Raw genomic sequence first — 18,865 nt, 5'->3', positions numbered from 1 at the left:
ACGAAATATCAACGCGTTCTCCGTTGGTTTGTTATTGGGTTTTACACATTAAAAACGAAAAAAATCTATCGTAATGAAGCATTATAATTACAATTAATCCACAATCTTGGATAAAAGGCGACCATTAAAAGGTTGAACTTCCCGGAAACGCTCACTGTGGATACCGGAAGTTATTTTTATAAACATCGAAATTGAAAATGTATTTCAATAAACTATCACGTGGGTTAAATGTTAAATTAATCAGACAAAATGGCAGTTAATAGAATAAATGTAACAAACATAATTTTATTGAAACTTATGTAAATTCATAAATTAGATCCAAACACAAGTATCAAAATCAACACTGGGGGAGAAAAAAAAATTAACTTGAAAATAAAGAAAAAGTGAAAATAACTCAAGGAAAAGTAGTGGAAAAAAGCCATAAAACATTCGAGTTACTCTTCGTGGATTAGTTTTGTAATGTATTTAAGTGAACAATCTTCAGCCTTACGTTAGTGAAGTTTACGGGAATTACATCGTCATTCCAGGTCAAGAAAGAAAATAATATTAACCTTTAATTACTTGTATGTGCTTTTTTTTTAAATGTGGATAATATGCAAAAATATACTTTTGCAATAGAAAAAAAAAAAAGATTGTCATCTTGTTGATCAACTCAAACACCGAGGGATTCTTAAAGCTTGCAGCAAAACAGGAAGTAACTTTATTTTTTAGTCCGAGACTCGCGTCCTGAATCCACCGTCAAGACTTTACAATTCTCATATAATCGACATCTTGTTTTTTTTGTACAAAAAGCATGTTACAAAACACGTAAACAGACGGAGGTGACGCTCGGCGGCGAAGATGGAACGACGGCGCTCGTCATCTGGAAAGGTTTTTGTTTTTTTTGTCGTTTTGTTTTTTTATTGCTTTGGCCTGATCACAGAGCAGCGCGGAGGCTCTACCAGAGTGCAGCGAAGGGATTCCCGAGGGAGGGTCTTTCTTTTTTCTTTTTTTTTTTTTTAAATCTTCCTCCAAGCGTCTCCGTGGCAACGCCTTCAGATCCCGAAGGAGTCTTTCCGCGCTGAGAAGTCCGTGTCTTCTTGGTCCCATTTTCCCGGAGACAGGCACTCGTCAGTGTTGAAGTCCTGAGGGTTCACCCCAATGTCCAGGACCTGGGGGTTAGTGCGAGACTCAGCGAGTCTGAGGGGAGAGAAAACCGGACTTTAGTGACGCAGTTTTTTTACAAAGTCATGTTTTTTTTTTTTTAACAATACTGACAACATGTCGACACAGAAATGGCGATGATTTCTTTTTCGCTTTCCATCTTTCATAGAAAGCTTTCTAAGGTGTAAATGATAAGAAACCAAGAACTGTGGACACAATCTAGTTCAGCGATGGGCAGTGACGTCTCCTCAGGGGCCACGTTATATTCTTTAAGGGGCCGTCAAGACAAAAGAAAAAAGGGACAAAAACTTCAAAATTTGTATTAATACAAGGACATTCATTAATATGTTTTATTCTTAATTTGATTGGATATTGTTTCGTTTAAAGCTTCTAAAGATTTTTTTTTTTCCCATATAGATTTAAATAGAAATTAAATACATACATTTAAAAAAGTGTTATTATGCCATTTATACCACATGATAATAACACATTACAAAAATAAATTAAAAAAGCCTTTAAATAAAGGTTTCTTTAAAAAAAAAAATTGTTTGATTAAAGTGGAAAATTATTTGATTATAGTTGAAAATTTTTTGATTATAGTTGAAAATTATTTGATTAAAGTGGAAAATTATTTGATTATAGTTGAAAATTATTTGATTAAAGTGGAAAATTATTTGATTATAGTTGAAAATTATTTGATTAAAGTGGAAAATTGTTGGATTACAGTTGAAAATTGTTGGATTATAGTTGAAAATTGTTGGATTACAGTTGAAAATTGTTGGATTATAGTTGAAAATGGTTGGATTATAGTTGAAAATTGTTTGATTATAGTTGAAAATTGTTTGATTTATAGTTGAAAATGGTTGGATTATAGTTGAAAATAGTTTGATTATAGTTGAAAATTGTTGGATTAAAGTGGAAAGTTATTTGATTAAAGTAAAAATTATTTGATTAAAGTGGAAAACTATTTTATTATAGTTAAAAATTGTTTAATTACAGTTGAATATTGTTTGATTACAGTTAAATATTGTTTGATTATAGTACATTTAGAGTTGAAATAGTAAGTTAAAAGTTAAAATTGTTAAAGGGCCGTCAAACAGTTCTACAGTTTCAATGTAAAACTGAACTTTGGCCCCCTTTAAATGGAGTCATAGGGCCGCATGTGGCCCCCGAGCCACTTTTGCCCAGGACTGATCTAGCTTGACAACACGACTGTGATGAGGACAACGTGAAAGACAACACCAGGAGATGCTTCTTCTTCTTCTTCTTCTTCTTCTTCTCAACTTCACTAATGATTTCTGATGGTGGGAGGAAGATGGCGAGATCCGGACGGATGATAAAATATTGACGATGACGATGAGGTGGAAGTCGCCGTGAGTGACATTGTTACCTGAGTAGGACTCAAAGCTATCCAGACTGCGACTAGGGAGGGGAGGGAGGAGGTTGCAGAGGAAACATACAGGTCAGGAGATTTAATCCGTGAATTTAAACACAGTAGTTTCTTAAGAAAAGTTAAAACGAGTTAAACGTCAGGAAGTGTATTAACCGAGTACAGCCAGCAGATGGCAGTGTAGGTTTAACTTTCCTATCACGCCGTTTCCACCGGACGACCTTTCCTGACGATTTTATTGAATTTTAAACTTTAAAGTAGTGCATACTTTATAATACATACAAAGTACATACTTTAATTTAATGGAAAATGTTTAATAAAAGGTTATTTCTAGATATTTGCAACTAGGAAAGAAGACTATTTATGATGCAAGTTTTATATAAATGTACATTAAATGTTGAATAAAAACGTATTTGCTAAACCTTCTTGTTTGTGTCTAACGTCAGTTGATATAAGTGTCAAAAAGAGAAGCTACAATAAAAATATAATGTCACTAAATTATTATTTTTTCTCTTGGAAAGACTTAATTTTATGTTACGACTCTCTTTTCTCTCAACTTTTACATATGAACAGATTCATTAAGACGTTAACTATGAACAGTATTAGACTGCTCACGATAACCATCACAATATTGTGAATAAAGAAAAAAAGAAATTAAAGTTAAAATGAAAAACATCCCACAATATTAGTCGAGGACAAGTTGGGTCAAAACTATTTAAATGGAACAACATTTCCACTCTTTTTCACTTAATTGTGTGAATGCTGGGAAGCAAGTTCTAGCTTTCTTTTATCTCTTCCACTCTTTCTTTTATTCCTCTTTTTCTACCCCATTCATTTCAATGTGGATTTCATGTTTCAACTCCTTCCATTTTGACCTACTACTTCTAATTTTACTACTACTTCCACAACTAATTCCACTACTACTTCTACTAGTAATACTACTACTACTCCTACTTTTACTACTACTTGCACAACTAATTCCACTACTACTCCCACTACTACTTCTACTTAAACTAATAATTCCACTAAAACCTCCACTATTTCTTCTACTACTTCTTGTTTTACTACTACTTCCACTACTAATATCAATACTACTTCCACTACTAATACTACTACTACTACCACAACTAATTCCACTACTACATCCACTACTAATACTACTACTACTTATACTTTTACTTGCACAACTAATTCCACTACTACTTCTACTTTAACTAATAATTCCACTAAAACCCCCACTATTAATTCTACTACTTCTACTTTTACTACTAATTCCGCAATTTCTACTTTAAATACTAATTTCACTTCTTCTACTTTAAATACTACTTCCACAGCACAGCAGGGTCAGCATTCACACTGCATTTTCTTCTAGTTCTTATCATATTTCCAACTTGAATAAATGATTAACATCTCAATTTTAACCCCATAAAGAGAGGAAATCAGAGGTCAAAGTAAGGTCTTTACAACCCTCTATTATTCGCCGACCAATCATTTGCTTTGTATATTAAAAATATAATAATTAATCAAGTTCAATTCACTTTGAAATAATCCTAATTGCTCAATATATTGTTCCTCTGCGAGTCTGTTAGAGGTTTGACACTTGAGAAATCACACCATCAGCACCAGAGCTCCCTAAAAAAAAAAAAAAAGAAAAGCGCTCACCGGCCTCATTAAAGCCAGCGTGGGAGATAAACACTGCTGCGCTGTAATTACAGTTTGTGCAGCCAAACAGTCATCAGATAACAGGCTTCTTTAAATGGCCTCGCGCCGCTTCATTACACCGACCGCGGAGCCGCTCGCCCTCCGACGACCCCCCCGACGAAAACCCAAAAGACTCGTCAAAGAGTCGACGGCAGGATGAAAAGCCCAGACTCTCCATTGAGACATTTATCAGCCGGACTTGACGGCATGTTTTCACATGGGGTTGAAATTGAAGGATTTTTTTTCTCCCAAATGAGCCGAATGGATGTAATTCCTGCAAATGTGATGAGTTTCTTCCCACAACAATGGCCGTCGCTCTCCTTATCGCCGCTGATTAGATTAACTGGAGTAAAAAAAAAAAAACGCTCCCTCCGAGTGACTCAGTCGGTGTGTCTGGGCCTGTAAACCGAGCTGCAGAGGAAGGCGGTGTTTGTCGGAGGGGAAGCGGCTGAAATTGCAGATGGACGTTTCAACAAGGCTTAGGTGCAGCGTTTTCGCTGAGCGCCGAGATTCAACGTGACTTCGCTCACCTTGAGAAAGCCTCGTCCAGACCGTCCTCCAGCTCCTGCCGGACACAAAATACATTCGTTTTTATGTGTTTTAGGCACTTTATGATGAATGTTATCTCGACAATCAATGATATGAAGCTTAAATAAACATGTGCTCGGTGCGGGAATTTCAAACATTGAGCCAAACAAAAAAAACAAAAAGTGAAATATTAGAACACATTTTTCATTACAGTTGAATATTGTTTGATTATAGTTGAATATTGTTTGATTACAGTTGAAAATAGTTGGATTATAGTTGAAAATAGTTTGATTATAGTTGAAAATTGTTTAAATATAGTTGAAAGTTGTTTGATTATAGTTGAAAATTGTTTGATTATAGTTGAAAATTGTTTGATTGTAATTGAAAATGGTTTGATTTCAGTTGAAAATTGTTTGATTATAGTTGAAAATTGTTTGATTATAGTTGAAAATTGTTTGATTGTAATTGAAAATGGTTTGATTTCAGTTGAAAATTGTTTGATTATAGTTGAAAATTGTTTGATTATAGTTGAAAATTGTTTGATTATAGTTGAAAATGGTTTGATTTCAGTTGAAAATTGTTTGATTATAGTTGAAAATTGTTTGATTATAGTTGAAAATTGTTTAAATATAGTTGAAAATGGTTTGATTTCAGTTGAAAATGGTTTGATTTCAGTTGAAAATGGTTTGATTTCAGTTGAAAACTGTTTGATTTCAGTTGAAAATTGTTTGATTTCAGTTGAAAATTGTTTGATTATAGTTGAAAATTGTTTAATTAAAGTAGAAAATTGTTTGATTTCAGTTGAAAATGGTTTGATTTCAGTTGAAAATTGTTTGATTTCAGTTGAAAATGGTTGGATTTCAGTTGAAAACTGTTTGATTATAGTTGAAAATTGTTAGATTATAGTTGAAAATAGTTTGATTTCAGTTGAAAATTGTTTGATTATAGTTGAAAATTGTTAGATTAAAGTTGAAAATTGTTAGATTACAGTTGAAAGTCTGTTTGTTTGTCATGAATGATGAATGAAACGTAAAATAAATATAGCGACTATTGTTTTTTTCCTGTCTGCATTTTGAGCCGTCAACAGGAAGTGCGCGGCTGATAAGCAGATTCGGAGAGTCTGTGACGTCACAAGTCCTACTGTTTACAAGTCAAGAGTTCAAGATACAAAAGATACTTGTGAGTCTCAAGTAACCGAGAAGTGTTTGAACTGCAAACATTCGCTTCCACGTCCACACGAGTTTAGACAACAGCGCCCCCCACTGGTCGACCGAACAAACGACCGTACTGTGGCCCATCTTTGACAAGCGTCGACTCACCCAGACGGTGTTGTTGTTCTCCGTGGCGTGATTATTCACCGTGAAGGGATCCGATCCCGTCTGCTTCGTCGTCGTCGTCGTCGTCCCTGAGTGCACCAGAGCCGCCCTCGCACCCTCGGCGATGTCCAGCAGCGTCGCCGTGGCCACCTCTGAAACCATCATTAAAAACTGTTTTTTTCTCGGATGGGTTTTCGTCAAGAGCTTTTGACACGATCACACGTCCGTTAATGAAGCCACTTGATGAACGCGTCACTGCTGCCATCTGTGCATCTGTGGGAGATAAGTGGATCATCGCTCTCACGTCAAGCGCCGCCACGACTGGACCAGAATGATCTAAAGTCCGTCAATAATAACCAACGCTCGTGACTAATGATGCTCGTGAAGGTTCATAGATAGTCACTTGTTTTCAAAAGATAAGTTAAGATTTTTGAGACACGACATGAGGCGGTGACCACACAGGAAGCGAGTGACGATAACTCGCACAGGAACTCGTTTCCTCACAAGGACACGTTTGTTTAGACGCTCGGTGAAGTCTGTAAACCTTAAACATGTCAGAGCTACTGAAAGAAACACCTTCAAATAAGAACTTTTTTTATTTGCTGTTTCTTCAAACTTAAGTTTGTTTCAAGTAATGTGTCCTGCAACTTAAGACGTTTCTATTTGTTCAGGCTTTTCCTTGATTTTCTGGAACTCCTGTTGTGTTATCAGTTTTATCTTGATCTTTAAAATATATACTTTATTGAATACTGTTTTGATTGTTTAAGCGCTTTGTGACCCTGGTCTGGAAAAGCGCTATACAAATAAAAATTACTTACTTACAAAGTTGACATTTATACACATTTTTAGGAAATCCTTTTTCCACCCGATATTACTTTTTATTTACACAGCAACTTGAGCGGATAGGAATAATAAATAAAATAAGAATATAGATTAGATAGACTAGATTAAATATAACTTTATCAAACTTATCTATATTTCCTAACGTAATATTAAAGTTATATTATATTACTGGAAAAAAATCCACCTGCATAAAACTATCCATCCATATATGTTAATAAATATATACATTTAAAAAAATAATTAGAAATTAAAAAAGAATGATGTAACAATTGAGAGTTAAAACTATAATTATGCCAAGAAATGACCCGACTAGAAATGTTATAGTTGAAAATTGACTAGAGATCGTTTACATTTGTTTATAAACACCACAAACACACTTTCTCCGAGTCGGATAGAAAAGTGTGAGTTCAATAGTATGCACGGAAAAAAATCAACTTAATAAAGAAATTAAAATGCGTTTTTTTTGGCTTTAATGGACACAAAGTAATCTTGAGTCTTTAAGGTAACAATAATAGATTAATAAGAAAACTTTTTTTGTTGTGTTTGCATCATTTATTTATGTAAAAATATGTTAAATAACCATTTAAACCAAGAACGCTACACCAGCCTAAAGTTTGGGGAAATGTTGTGGAATATTATATTTATATAGATGATATATTCAGTATATATGAGGGGTGTAAACATTACACATTTCTACAAGTGTAGTTGAGGGTTCTACCCCCATTAAAACACCTGTTAATCCCATTACAGCAAAGCCCTTCCAGTAATTATCAGAGGAAAAACCTTTGCAACACACACGTGTCGTTGTTGACACCCCTAATATATATATATATAGTATTAACAACAAGTATATAATCAAGAAGATGTCAGCTGTGTCCTCTCATGCTCAGTCACACACACTGACATGCAATCATCTGCAGCATTCAGCAACATAAATCCAAAATCACCTCCTCTGTCGCTACACGTTATTAAGAGCGGGATTATGCATTATCCTTAAAACATGTGTCAGCCACAAAATGCCACACAAGCAGCAGCGGCGGCACAAAGTGTCACGGCAGATTTACAGAGATCTCTGGCCGCCGGCCACTTGGCCGAAGCCGAGGAGGCGCTTCTCTACCGTAATGATGAAGTAGATTGAGGTGAACGACGGATTTAAAGAGAATAAATCTGTCCATTTTCATGAATCATGGGCTGTCGGAGCGAGCTGGGAGCCGCGGTCTCTTGAGAGTAGATCCATAACGTCTTCAGGTTGTCACGTTCGATACACGTCCTCATCAATGGGAAGCGTTGCTACGTCTTGTTGAACAATTGGGTCGCACACATTCCTCGCCTCGACAAGACTGTATCTGTGCAAATATGCATTTCAACCGTCGACCCTTTTCTTCACATCGGTGGCGTCAAACTCAATCACACCAGGGGTCAAAACATCCAAGCGCTCTCGCTTGTAGACTGAACACATTTCATTATCAAACGGTTATTAATAATAAATATCAATTATTATCAAATTTCTTTCTTTTAACTTCAGTTTTTTTTTTACCTTATTGGAAGTCTCTGTGTACGATTAACATCTTTTATCGCTGTTCCATATCTTATCCTATTCACTGCCATCTTTAATGGCACGAAACTGGCGACACGCATCACGGGGCAACGATACTGTAGCAAATAGGATATATTTGTAGTATTGTCGAGTACTTGTCTCTGGTGTGGCAGAATTTACAGACCACATGACTCTTGATGAAGTTTTGAAACCAAAATATGCCCAAACATCAGCGTTAAAAGCAGCTGGAGTCGACTGTATCCTCTCGTCCTCAGTCAAAATATGGATTTCTTTTTTCTTTTAGCTGTGAATAGTTTCAATTTTGGGTGAACTATCACTTTAGGATGAACTATTGAGTTAGAGTTATTATAGCTCAGAAATATAATCTGGAAGTCAAGAATCTACATTATCCAAAATGAATACGATAAAATATTTCAGGATACTGTAGTAACAAGGACACATTTGTAGTATTGTCGAGTACTTGACTCTGGTGTTGCAGAATTTACAGACCACATGACTCTTGACGAAGTCGTAACTGCTTTCATTTGTTTTTCCAAACCAAAATATGTCCAAAACATCAGCTTTAAAAGCTGCTTGAGTCAACTGTATCCTCTGGTCCTCAGTCAACATACGGATTTCATTTTTCTTTTAGCTGTGAATAGTTTCAATTTTGGGTGACCTATCACTTTAGGATGAGCTATCGAGTTAATTTGAGTTAGTATAACTCGAAAAAATTGTAGTAACAAGGATATATTCATAGTATTGTCAAATACTTGACTCTGGTGTTGTAGAATTTACAGACCACATGACTCTTGACAAAGTCGTAACTGCTTTCATTTGTTTTGAAACCAAAATATGTCCAAACATCAGGTTTAAAAGCCGCTGGAGTCGACTGTATCCTCTCGTCCTCAGTCAACATATGGATTAATTTTTGTTTTAGCTGTGAATAGTTTCAATTTTGGGTGACCTATCACTTTAAGATGAACTATCGAGTTAGAGTTATTATAGCTCAGAAATATAATCTGGAAGTCAAGAATCTACATTATCCAAAATGATTACAATAGATTGAGATACTGTAGTAAAAAGGATATATTTGTAGTATTTTCGAGTACTTGACTCTGGTGTTTACAGAATTTACAGACCACATGACTCTTGACGAAGTTGAATAATATATTATGCCAAAATAAGCCCAAACATCAGCTTTAAAAGCCGCTGGAGTCGACTATATCCTCTCGTCCTCAGTCATCACTGGGATCGTAAGGGATTTTATCGTTCCTTCAGCAGCAGAGGACATCATTTTGGGGCCATCATTTGAATAGCCAATCATAAGCGGCTCTGACAAGAGAATACAAAACCTCCGAGCCGGTGATTTACTCGCATCATCAGGACGCTCTAATGGCCGCTTTGTTTCCGCCGTGGTTTAATCACAGCTTCCTTTAATGATACTCCAAACAACAACTCCTCCAGCCAGCTGAGCGTATTAGCTTTTTGACCCGTCGCCTCAGAATTCCATCTCCTCGGGGCTGCGAGTGCGAGCGAGCGCAGGATCGTGATGCGGCACGACAACACTGACCTCCTCCCTTCATGCTGCCGATGCTGGCCGAGCTCTCCGACTGAGAGCTGCTGGCGCCTTCGCCGTCCGAGCCCGACTTCACCCTCTTCTCCTTCTCTGTGGAAGAACACCAGCGTCAGAGGGAGATGCATCATGGATCTTTCATTTTGTTTTTACGTCTATAGAGCGTAGAGGTCGGCGGTAAATCTAAAAGGTCAAGGTTAAGAGAGTAAAAAAAAACAATCCCAAACAATGCATCTGGAAAATCCATCATAGTGTGGAATATTGAAGGTCACCTGAGAGCCATTTCCAAAAAATAAAATGTATAAAGTACAACATAATAGTATAAGGCAACAACCAAACAAAAACATTTCTGCTTTATATGCAAAAAAAGTAGTTTAATTTAAACAATTAAATATTATAATTTGATGATGTTGTAAAACTGATGATATTGTCTAAAGTTGTGATAATTACCATGAAACATAAGGTAATAAATTGTCTGTAATGTTGTTTTCTAAAGGATGGAAGTGTCTAAAAGAACGTTTTTTTTGTAGAAAGCATTGTGTGAAGGGGAAAAAGACCTAAAAAAACAATTTTACATTTATATATTTAACAAACTGAGGAAGTCACACACAACACAGAGGTAAAAAGCTATTAATCGTAATAATACAATTAAAACCTGGACCTGTTTGGTCACAAAAAAGGTGAAAAATAGCTCTAAAGTTCTGTCAACTTTGTTCTAAATTAAATCAAAATTAAATAAATATTAAATGATATTATCAAATTAATTCTTAGGTATTTTTTATAAAAGGCAGTTTAACTTAATAGAAAACTTTATTTTATTAATCGCACAACATAAAACATATATATATTTATATATTCATATTTTAAAGCATGTTAAAAACAAATGTAACACTAAATTTAATTTCTTGTTTGGTCCAAAAATGAAGAAAAAAGCTTCCAAAATGTAGTAAATAATATAAATTTACATTTAAATATGTGAGCTAATAATAATAATTAAAAAAAATTCTACTTTTTAAGTAGGACCTTGAGTCTTTGGACACCATTATTGTTGATAATCGTACAGAACACCATTAAATGACTGTATTAGTGATGACAATCGCTCACTTTCATGATTCATAAGAAGATTCTAGCGGGTGATGATGTCACTATCTGTGATAAACGCACTGAAAGCTGTAATGACGACAATTATAACCCAACTGTGACAACAATGAAATGAGGGCAAAAATGCCAAAACGATAAAAAATGTGTTTAAATTATCATTGTGAGATTCAAAGTGAGCATTGTTTCCCTGGCAGAACATTAAAAATGTTACTATTATCAGAATGTATATATATATATATATATATATATATATGTCAGTTTTTGTTTAAATATTGGTCTATTTTGTGAAGATCACAAGTGTCGGCGCAGTTAAAGCAAGTTTTTGTTGCAAAAAACAACATTCTGTTAATAAGCTCAAACTGTTCCTTTTATTTTGTTAATTTATAACTTTTTTTTAAATGCATTTTCCTCAAACAACATTTTATTCATTTGTGTGTAATTGTAGAAGCAAAAATGTATGTAAATGAAAATATATTTGACCTTTTTAAAAAAAAGAAGAGCATTTTGACTTAAGTTAAATAAAATTACACAAATGAAAATGTGAAAAACCGTCATGAGCAGTAATTTTTTTTAGCCACAAATCCCGCTGAAGACGATGACTATCTTCTCCTCCTCCACACCCTGAAGGGAGCGGCCCTCACAGATTAAACTCCAGGAAGTCTAACGCTGTGTTATCTACCGTCTCCACCAGAAGATTCACCACAGAGCAGGTTTGCACAAGTGTCAGCAGCAGATACAACGACTTCCTGCTCAAATTGTAACAGAACAAAAAAAGTGCGACTCGAGTCAAACGGAAAAGGAAAAAACATAGAGTTCTTAAAGGTTCAAAGTTTGCAGCTTTTGGAAAGATATTCCTGAGGCGTTCCAGCTGGAGACACGAGGAGGAATGTGGGGAGGAATGCGAGGAGGGCGGTGGAGAACTCCTGTGGGAGGAGAACGCCACTCGCTCGCAGCTCCTTCTCTTCTCCATGTTCTCTACGACTTCGCTGGAACTTTAACGCATCATTTACTGTACATCTCATGCATTCAAATCCTTTCTACAAAGAAGCAAGCAAACTAATTTAAAATAATTAAATGTATAATAAAAGCGACAATAATAATCTGTTCCTTAGAATGTTGCTACTAGCTTAATATAAAAAACAAGCTATATATTGCTTATAAAAGCAATATAAACAACTACAGAAAATGACTTAAACCGTTAAAGTGGTTTTTATTGGTGAGTAAATAGAATCTGTTTTAATTCACTTTTTATTTTGCAATAATTAAAGGCCAAGATAGAAAGCATCAGTTAAGGCACAAGCTATGATTAAAAAAAGCGATAAACAAAACAAAAATACAGATTAAAAACCTTTTTTTTCATTATGTAGCTTTTAAAACAAGTGTTATTTAAAAAAATAAATAAATACAAAGATAAAAAACAAAGTTGAAAAAATAATCATAAAAATTGCTTGAGCTAAGACATTTATAAAATAAATCGATAAACTAATGATTACAGGTTTAAAACGATTTAAAATAGTTTTTTTTTCTTGTGATAAATTGGATTGTATAGACTTCCTATTTTTATTTAATTTTAAATGTTCAAGAATGAAATGGTAAGAAAAGAAAAACATTTAAAATGATAACAACATATCTTTAGCAGAAAGAAAATCAATTTAAACAACAACAAAAACTAGATATAAAAACTAACTAGTGTTTTAATAGTAATAACAAAAATAGTGTGATCTTAGGTAAAACCTTACAAAGAGATGATTAAAATATATTTTTAAAACTTTTTTTTTCCTTGTGAATAAAATGTTTTATATATTTAAAAGTATTATCCAAGATTCAAATGCCAGATAAAAATTTTAAAAAAAATGAACAAAAAATGTTTAAATAATAGTTTTCTCTTCTTTAACTCTTCTCTTTCAATTTTATCCTTTTTCCACCCTTTTTTATTTTAAGTATGGGCATCAATGGAGTGCAAATCCAAAATTAAAAAGGTAAATCTTCACATGAAATAAATGGCTTAAAATATTACAGATCATTTCTGTAAAATAAGACAATAAAAAAACACTATTTTAGGTTAAATCTCATAATAATTACTATAATTTGCAAAGGTCTCCACCATTTCCTCTGAAATACAACCTAAATATCTTAAAAGATTCTAAACCCATCATGGGCTCACAAACACACTTTATCCGTCAGAAACACCCGACACACCCGCAACACATTCACCTCCCTTTGTCTCCTGCAAACCTGTCCATCCCAACACCCCACCTGTCAGGCACGTCTCCCCCATCCCCCCTCACTTCTGCACATCTTTATGCATGAAAAAAAGGGGGGTTTTCAGTTTGAGGTGAAAGAAAATCTTTTTTTTTTTTCAAAGCCACTAGTCTCCAGGTGCCGAAACAAAAGAGCAGCACCGAGTTCACACGTCGCACCAGGACGTCACGGTCCTGTGGCTCCGCTCCCCCCGACCTGTCACTCCCACTACAATCATACACTTGTTTACTCCGACGCTCTGCTGAGCTGCTTCGCCGGAGAAGAGCTGGATGTTTGACGGCGTTCCTTACACAGCGCTTTTTTTTTCCCCCTCCACACCGTGTCGACTACCCTCCTCCACGTCGTCTTTCCTGAACGACTTAAACCTCATCCTGAAGGTGTGGAGAAGCTTTTCGAATCCCACACACGGACGCAAAAGTGGTCGACTCCTCCCCGAGGCTAACCTAAATATCCACCTACGCTCCCCTGCTGACACCGAGATGAGTTCTTAAAGACCGTTATTTTTTTTAATATTCTTAAAATAACTTCAGGGGCGGGAAAAGAGCGACGATTCGTTTTCCGGACGCTCATAACGGCACAGAGACGTTCGCTCTATTCTATTTACAGTACAACTTGGTCGTTTTATATCAGGATTTTTGAACAATACTGGCAAATACTTGCATCTGAATGACATGTTTTCATAACATTTGGAGGAATTCTGTTGTAACCAAAGCACAAGGTCAGTTCGACAATAACCAGGAACGACACGAGACAAGACATAAGCAAAGGTTGCAGAGTTTGTGTCTTTTTGTACAACATGTCATCTGAGATGAAGAAGCAAACTTATGAATTATTTATGTTTTGGAGTCAATATTCTACTTCCTGTTACACACAATAAAAAAAATCATGAATATTTGAGGTATTTAATTATATTTTTAAAAGCTTAAATCGTCCATGAAATAAATGTTGTCAATTAATATAAAACTGTTATTCATTAAGTAGTAATAAATCCATTTGTAAGGAATTATAATCCCAAAAAACAGGGTCTCATTGGTCACGGTGACCCGAAAGGCACTGAAAAAAAAACCTGTTGACCCAGAGATAGTTTTTGGGCCTTTGGGTCATTATGACCCTGAGATAACAAAAGGGATACTGCAAACACATTTGTTTTTGGGCCTTCAGGTCATTTTGACGCTGAGATAACACAAGTGTACCGCAAACCCATTTCATTTTTGGGCCTTCGGGTCATTTAGACCCTGAGATGAGGTTTACTGAGCATGTTCCAAGAATCCAATAATCAGGACCGGGGGGGGGGGAATGACATTAAATTAAATATTAACAATGTTTGGACTCTCGCTTTACTTTGGACCCTCGTGAACAGAGGATGATCCACGAGGGTCCAAAGTAAAGCGAGAGTTCATCAGTCAATGGTGGGACTCGTGTGACGAAACATCAACGGCAAAGTCACCAAACGAGCGCGTGTTCATGACCAGGAGAGTCGACGGAACCACAGAATCAACGATAGAACCACAGAGTCAACGGAACCACAGAGTCAACGATAGAACGTCAGAGTCAACGATAGAACGTCAGAGTCAACGATAGAACGTCAGAGTCAACGATAGAACCACAGAGTCAACGATAGAACCACAGAGTCAACGGAACCACAGAATCAACGATAGAACCACAGAATCAACGATAGAACCACAGAGTCGATAGAACCACAGAGTCAACGGAACCACAGAGTCAACGATAGAACGTCAGAGTCAACGATAGAACGTCAGAGTCAACGATAGAACCACAGAGTCAACGATAGAACCACAGAATCAACGATAGAACCACAGAATCAACGGAACCACAGAGTCAACGATAGAACCACAGAGTCAACGATAGAACCACAGAGTCAACGATAGAACCACAGAGTCAACGATAGAACCACAGAGTCAACGATAGAACCACAGAGTCAACGATAGAACCACAGAGTCAACGATAGAACCACAGAATCAACGATAGAACCACAGAGTCAACGGAACCACAGAGTCAACGGAACCACAGAGTCAACGGAACCACAGAGTCAACGATAGAACGTCAGAGTCAACGGAACCACAGAGTCAACGATAGAACCACAGAGTCAACGATAGAACCACAGAGTCAACGATAGAACCACAGAGTCAACGATAGAACCACAGAATCAACGATAGAACCACAGAATCAACGATAGAACCACAGAATCAACGGAACCACAGAGTCAACGATAGAACCACAGAGTCAACGATAGAACCACATAGTCAACGATAGAACCACAGAGTCAACGATAGAACCACAGAGTCAACGATAGAACCACAGAATCAACGGAACCACAGAATCAACGATAGAACCACAGAGTCAACGATAGAACCACAGAGTCAACGATAGAACCACAGAGTCAACGATAGAACCACAGAGTCAACGATAGAACCACAGAGTCAACGGAACCACAGAGTCAACGATAGAACCACAGAGTCAACGGAACCACAGAATCAACGATAGAACCACAGAGTCAACGATAGAACGTCAGAATCAACGATAGAACGTCAGAGTCAACGATAGAACCACAGAGTCAACGGAACCACAGAGTCAACGATAGAACGTCAGAGTCAACGATAGAACCACAGAGTCAACGATAGAACCACAGAGTCAACGATAGAACGTCAGAGTCAACGGAACCACAGAATCAACGATAGAACGTCAGAGTTAACGATAGAACCACAGAATCAACGATAGAACTACAGAGTCAACGGAACCACAGAGTCAACGATAGAACGTCAGAGTCAACGATAGAACCACAGAGTCAACGATAGAACCACAGAGTCAACGGAACCACAGAGTCAACGGAACCACAGAATCAACGATAGAACGTCAGAGTCAATGATAGAACCACAGAATCCACGACAGAACCACAGAGTCAACGATAGAACCACAGAGTCAAGGATAGAACCACAGAGTCAACGATAGAACCACAGAGTCAACGATAGAACCACAGAATCAACGATAGAACCACAGAGTCAACAGAACCACAGAGTCAACAGAACCACAGAGTCAACGATAGAACGTCAGAGTCAACGGAACCACAGAATCAACGATAGAACGTCAGAGTCAACGATAGAACCACAGAATCAACGATAGAACCACAGAGTCAACGGAACCACAGAGTCAACGGAACCACAGAGTCAACGATAGAACGTCAGAGTCAACGATAGAACCACAGAGTCAACGGAACCACAGAATCAACGATAGAACGTCAGAGTCAACGATAGAACCACAGAATCAACGATAGAACCAAAGAGTCAACGGAACCACAGAATCAACGATAGAACGTCAGAGTCAACGATAGAACCACAGAGTCAACGATAGAACCACAGAGTCAACAGAACCACAGAGTCAACGATAGAACGTCAGAGTCAACGGAACCACAGAATCAACGATAGAACGTCAGAGTCAACGATAGAACCACAGAATCAACGATAGAACCACAGAGTCAAAGATAGAACCACAGAGTCAACGATAGAACCACAGAGTCAAAGATAGAACCACAGAGTCAATGATAGAACCACAGAGTCAACGACAGAACCACAGAGTCAACGAACCACAGAGTCAACGACAGAACCACAGAGTCAACGAACCACAGAGTCAACGAACCACAGAGTCAACGATAGAACCACAGAGTCAACGATAGAACCACAGAGTCAACGATAGAACCACAGAGTCAACGATAGAACCACAGAGTCAAAGATAGAACCACAGAGTCAACGATAGAACCACAGAGTCAACGATAGAACCACAGAGTCAACGATAGAACCACAGAGTCAACGATAGAACCACAGAGTCAAAGATAGAACCAAAGAGTCAACGGAACCACAGAATCAACGATAGAACGTCAGAGTCAACGATAGAACCACAGAGTCAACGATAGAACCACAGAGTCAACGATAGAACCACAGAGTCAACGATAGAACCACAGAGTCAACGATAGAACCACAGAGTCAAAGATAGAACCACAGAGTCAAAGATAGAACCACAGAGTCAACGATAGAACCACAGAGTCAACGATAGAACCACAGAGTCAACGATAGAACCACAGAGTCAACGATAGAACCACAGAGTCAACGATAGAACCACAGAGTCAAAGATAGAACCACAGAGTCAACGGAACGTCAGAGTCAACGGCTTCTGTGGGAAACACAAATATTGACGGAACCGGAGAGAAAAGAACGAGTAAGACGTCCCAGATTAATCAGACTTGGCCAGGCAGAAGTGGAAAAAGAAAAGAAGGATGTAACAGAATAAACGGAGGGGTTGGGGGGGGGAGGACGTTTGTACTCATCCGTCACACTTCTTTTTGTCGCCGGGGGCAACCATGCGTACCTTCTTTGGCAGCCTGCCAGAATTCAAACGCCACTCTGAACGCCTGAGCCACGGTGAGCGTAACAGCCTGCGCCTGTCGGGGGGAAACACAGTGATTTAAAGACAAAAACAAAAATAGAAAAACAGGAAACGCTCCCTAATAAGAGAAGTTATTTGTCAGATCGTCAGAAGAGGCGTCATGGCGACGTGTTTACATGATACGTGGCGTTTTTTTTTGTCCTGTGAGTCAAGGGAAGGAAGGGGAGGGTGTGGTTCACTCAGACTCACCACCTCCTGGGATGAACAGAAAGAACAGGATCAAGAGGTTCTCCCTTCTTTAGCCTCTCGCTTAAGACCCCAGAACGTGCAGGACTTGACCTTTGACTTGTATATAATGAGGCATTGATGTTCAGTTGAACGTTTTTCAAAGAAGTTGGGATACAATTTTAGACTATAAACTATTAAAATATAAATATTTTTTTCTTTTCATATTAAGATCGTGACATGTAGTTCTTTAAAGTATACATAATAGAAGTATTAATCCTTTTGTCTTGCTAGCTTGCGGCGGAACGACTCCGTGTGACGCACTAGTTACATCAGAAGTACATCTATATTTAGATCACACGGAATTCACAACTAGAAAGGATGAAATATACATTACAGGAAACATACATTAAATAATAACAACTTATCTCACACAGGTTTTTTTGTTAACATCTTTGTTTGTGCTACGATCTCTTGACATCTTTTGTTGCCCGTGTGGATTTGACCCGACTTGAACTTTTGGGTTCATCTTGAAGTATATTATTATAAATAAGTATAGTATTTGAGTCCTATTAAAGTACCTTAATGAAGGATATTACATTAAAGATGACGCCACTCAAACCCTTGTAGCAGCCAAGGTCTCAAGCAGGCACCAACACAATTTGCTTTTTTAATTCCCTCTTGTTGTTGGCGAGACCGGTGGTCCCCAAGCCCTGGTCCAGGAGCCAGTACTGTTCGGTAATACATATGTAGAGGGGACGCGAGGAATGAAAGGAATACTTACATTATTTCTGTTCCAATGATTGCTAATGTTTTGTTTTGAAAATAGATCATGTTTTTTTCTG

The 18,865-nt window shown here is 37.2% G+C and overlaps 1 protein-coding gene across 2 annotated transcripts in view; it reads right to left on the bottom strand.

The window, feature by feature from the left end:
- Positions 1–260: 260 nt before the first annotated feature.
- ldlrap1b (low density lipoprotein receptor adaptor protein 1b) overlaps positions 261–18,865 on the bottom strand; it is a 35,931-nt gene continuing 17,326 nt past the window's right edge. Inside the window, exons 5-10 of one of the 2 annotated variants that reach the window (XM_087779836.1) lie at positions 17,778–17,850; positions 10,032–10,127; positions 6,082–6,230; positions 4,765–4,799; positions 2,534–2,565; positions 261–1,179 (exon numbers count right to left, since the gene is read on the bottom strand). In XM_087779836.1, coding sequence (XP_087635962.1) covers positions 1,133–1,179; positions 2,534–2,565; positions 4,765–4,799; positions 6,082–6,230; positions 10,032–10,127; positions 17,778–17,850 — 432 coding nt within the window. In that variant the 3' untranslated portion in view covers positions 261–1,132. The remainder of the gene's footprint in view (positions 1,180–2,533; positions 2,566–4,764; positions 4,800–6,081; positions 6,231–10,031; positions 10,128–17,777; positions 17,851–18,865) is intronic. The other variant, XM_087779835.1, reaches the window with a different exon arrangement.

Source organism: Callionymus lyra, chromosome 18, assembly GCF_982586985.1.
Source record: "Callionymus lyra chromosome 18, fCalLyr1.hap1.1, whole genome shotgun sequence".
In the NCBI taxonomy this organism is placed as follows: Eukaryota; Metazoa; Chordata; class Actinopteri; order Syngnathiformes; family Callionymidae; genus Callionymus; species Callionymus lyra.
Note: the sequence above shows the minus strand (reverse complement) of the source record. Positions and strands in the feature narration are given on the sequence as shown.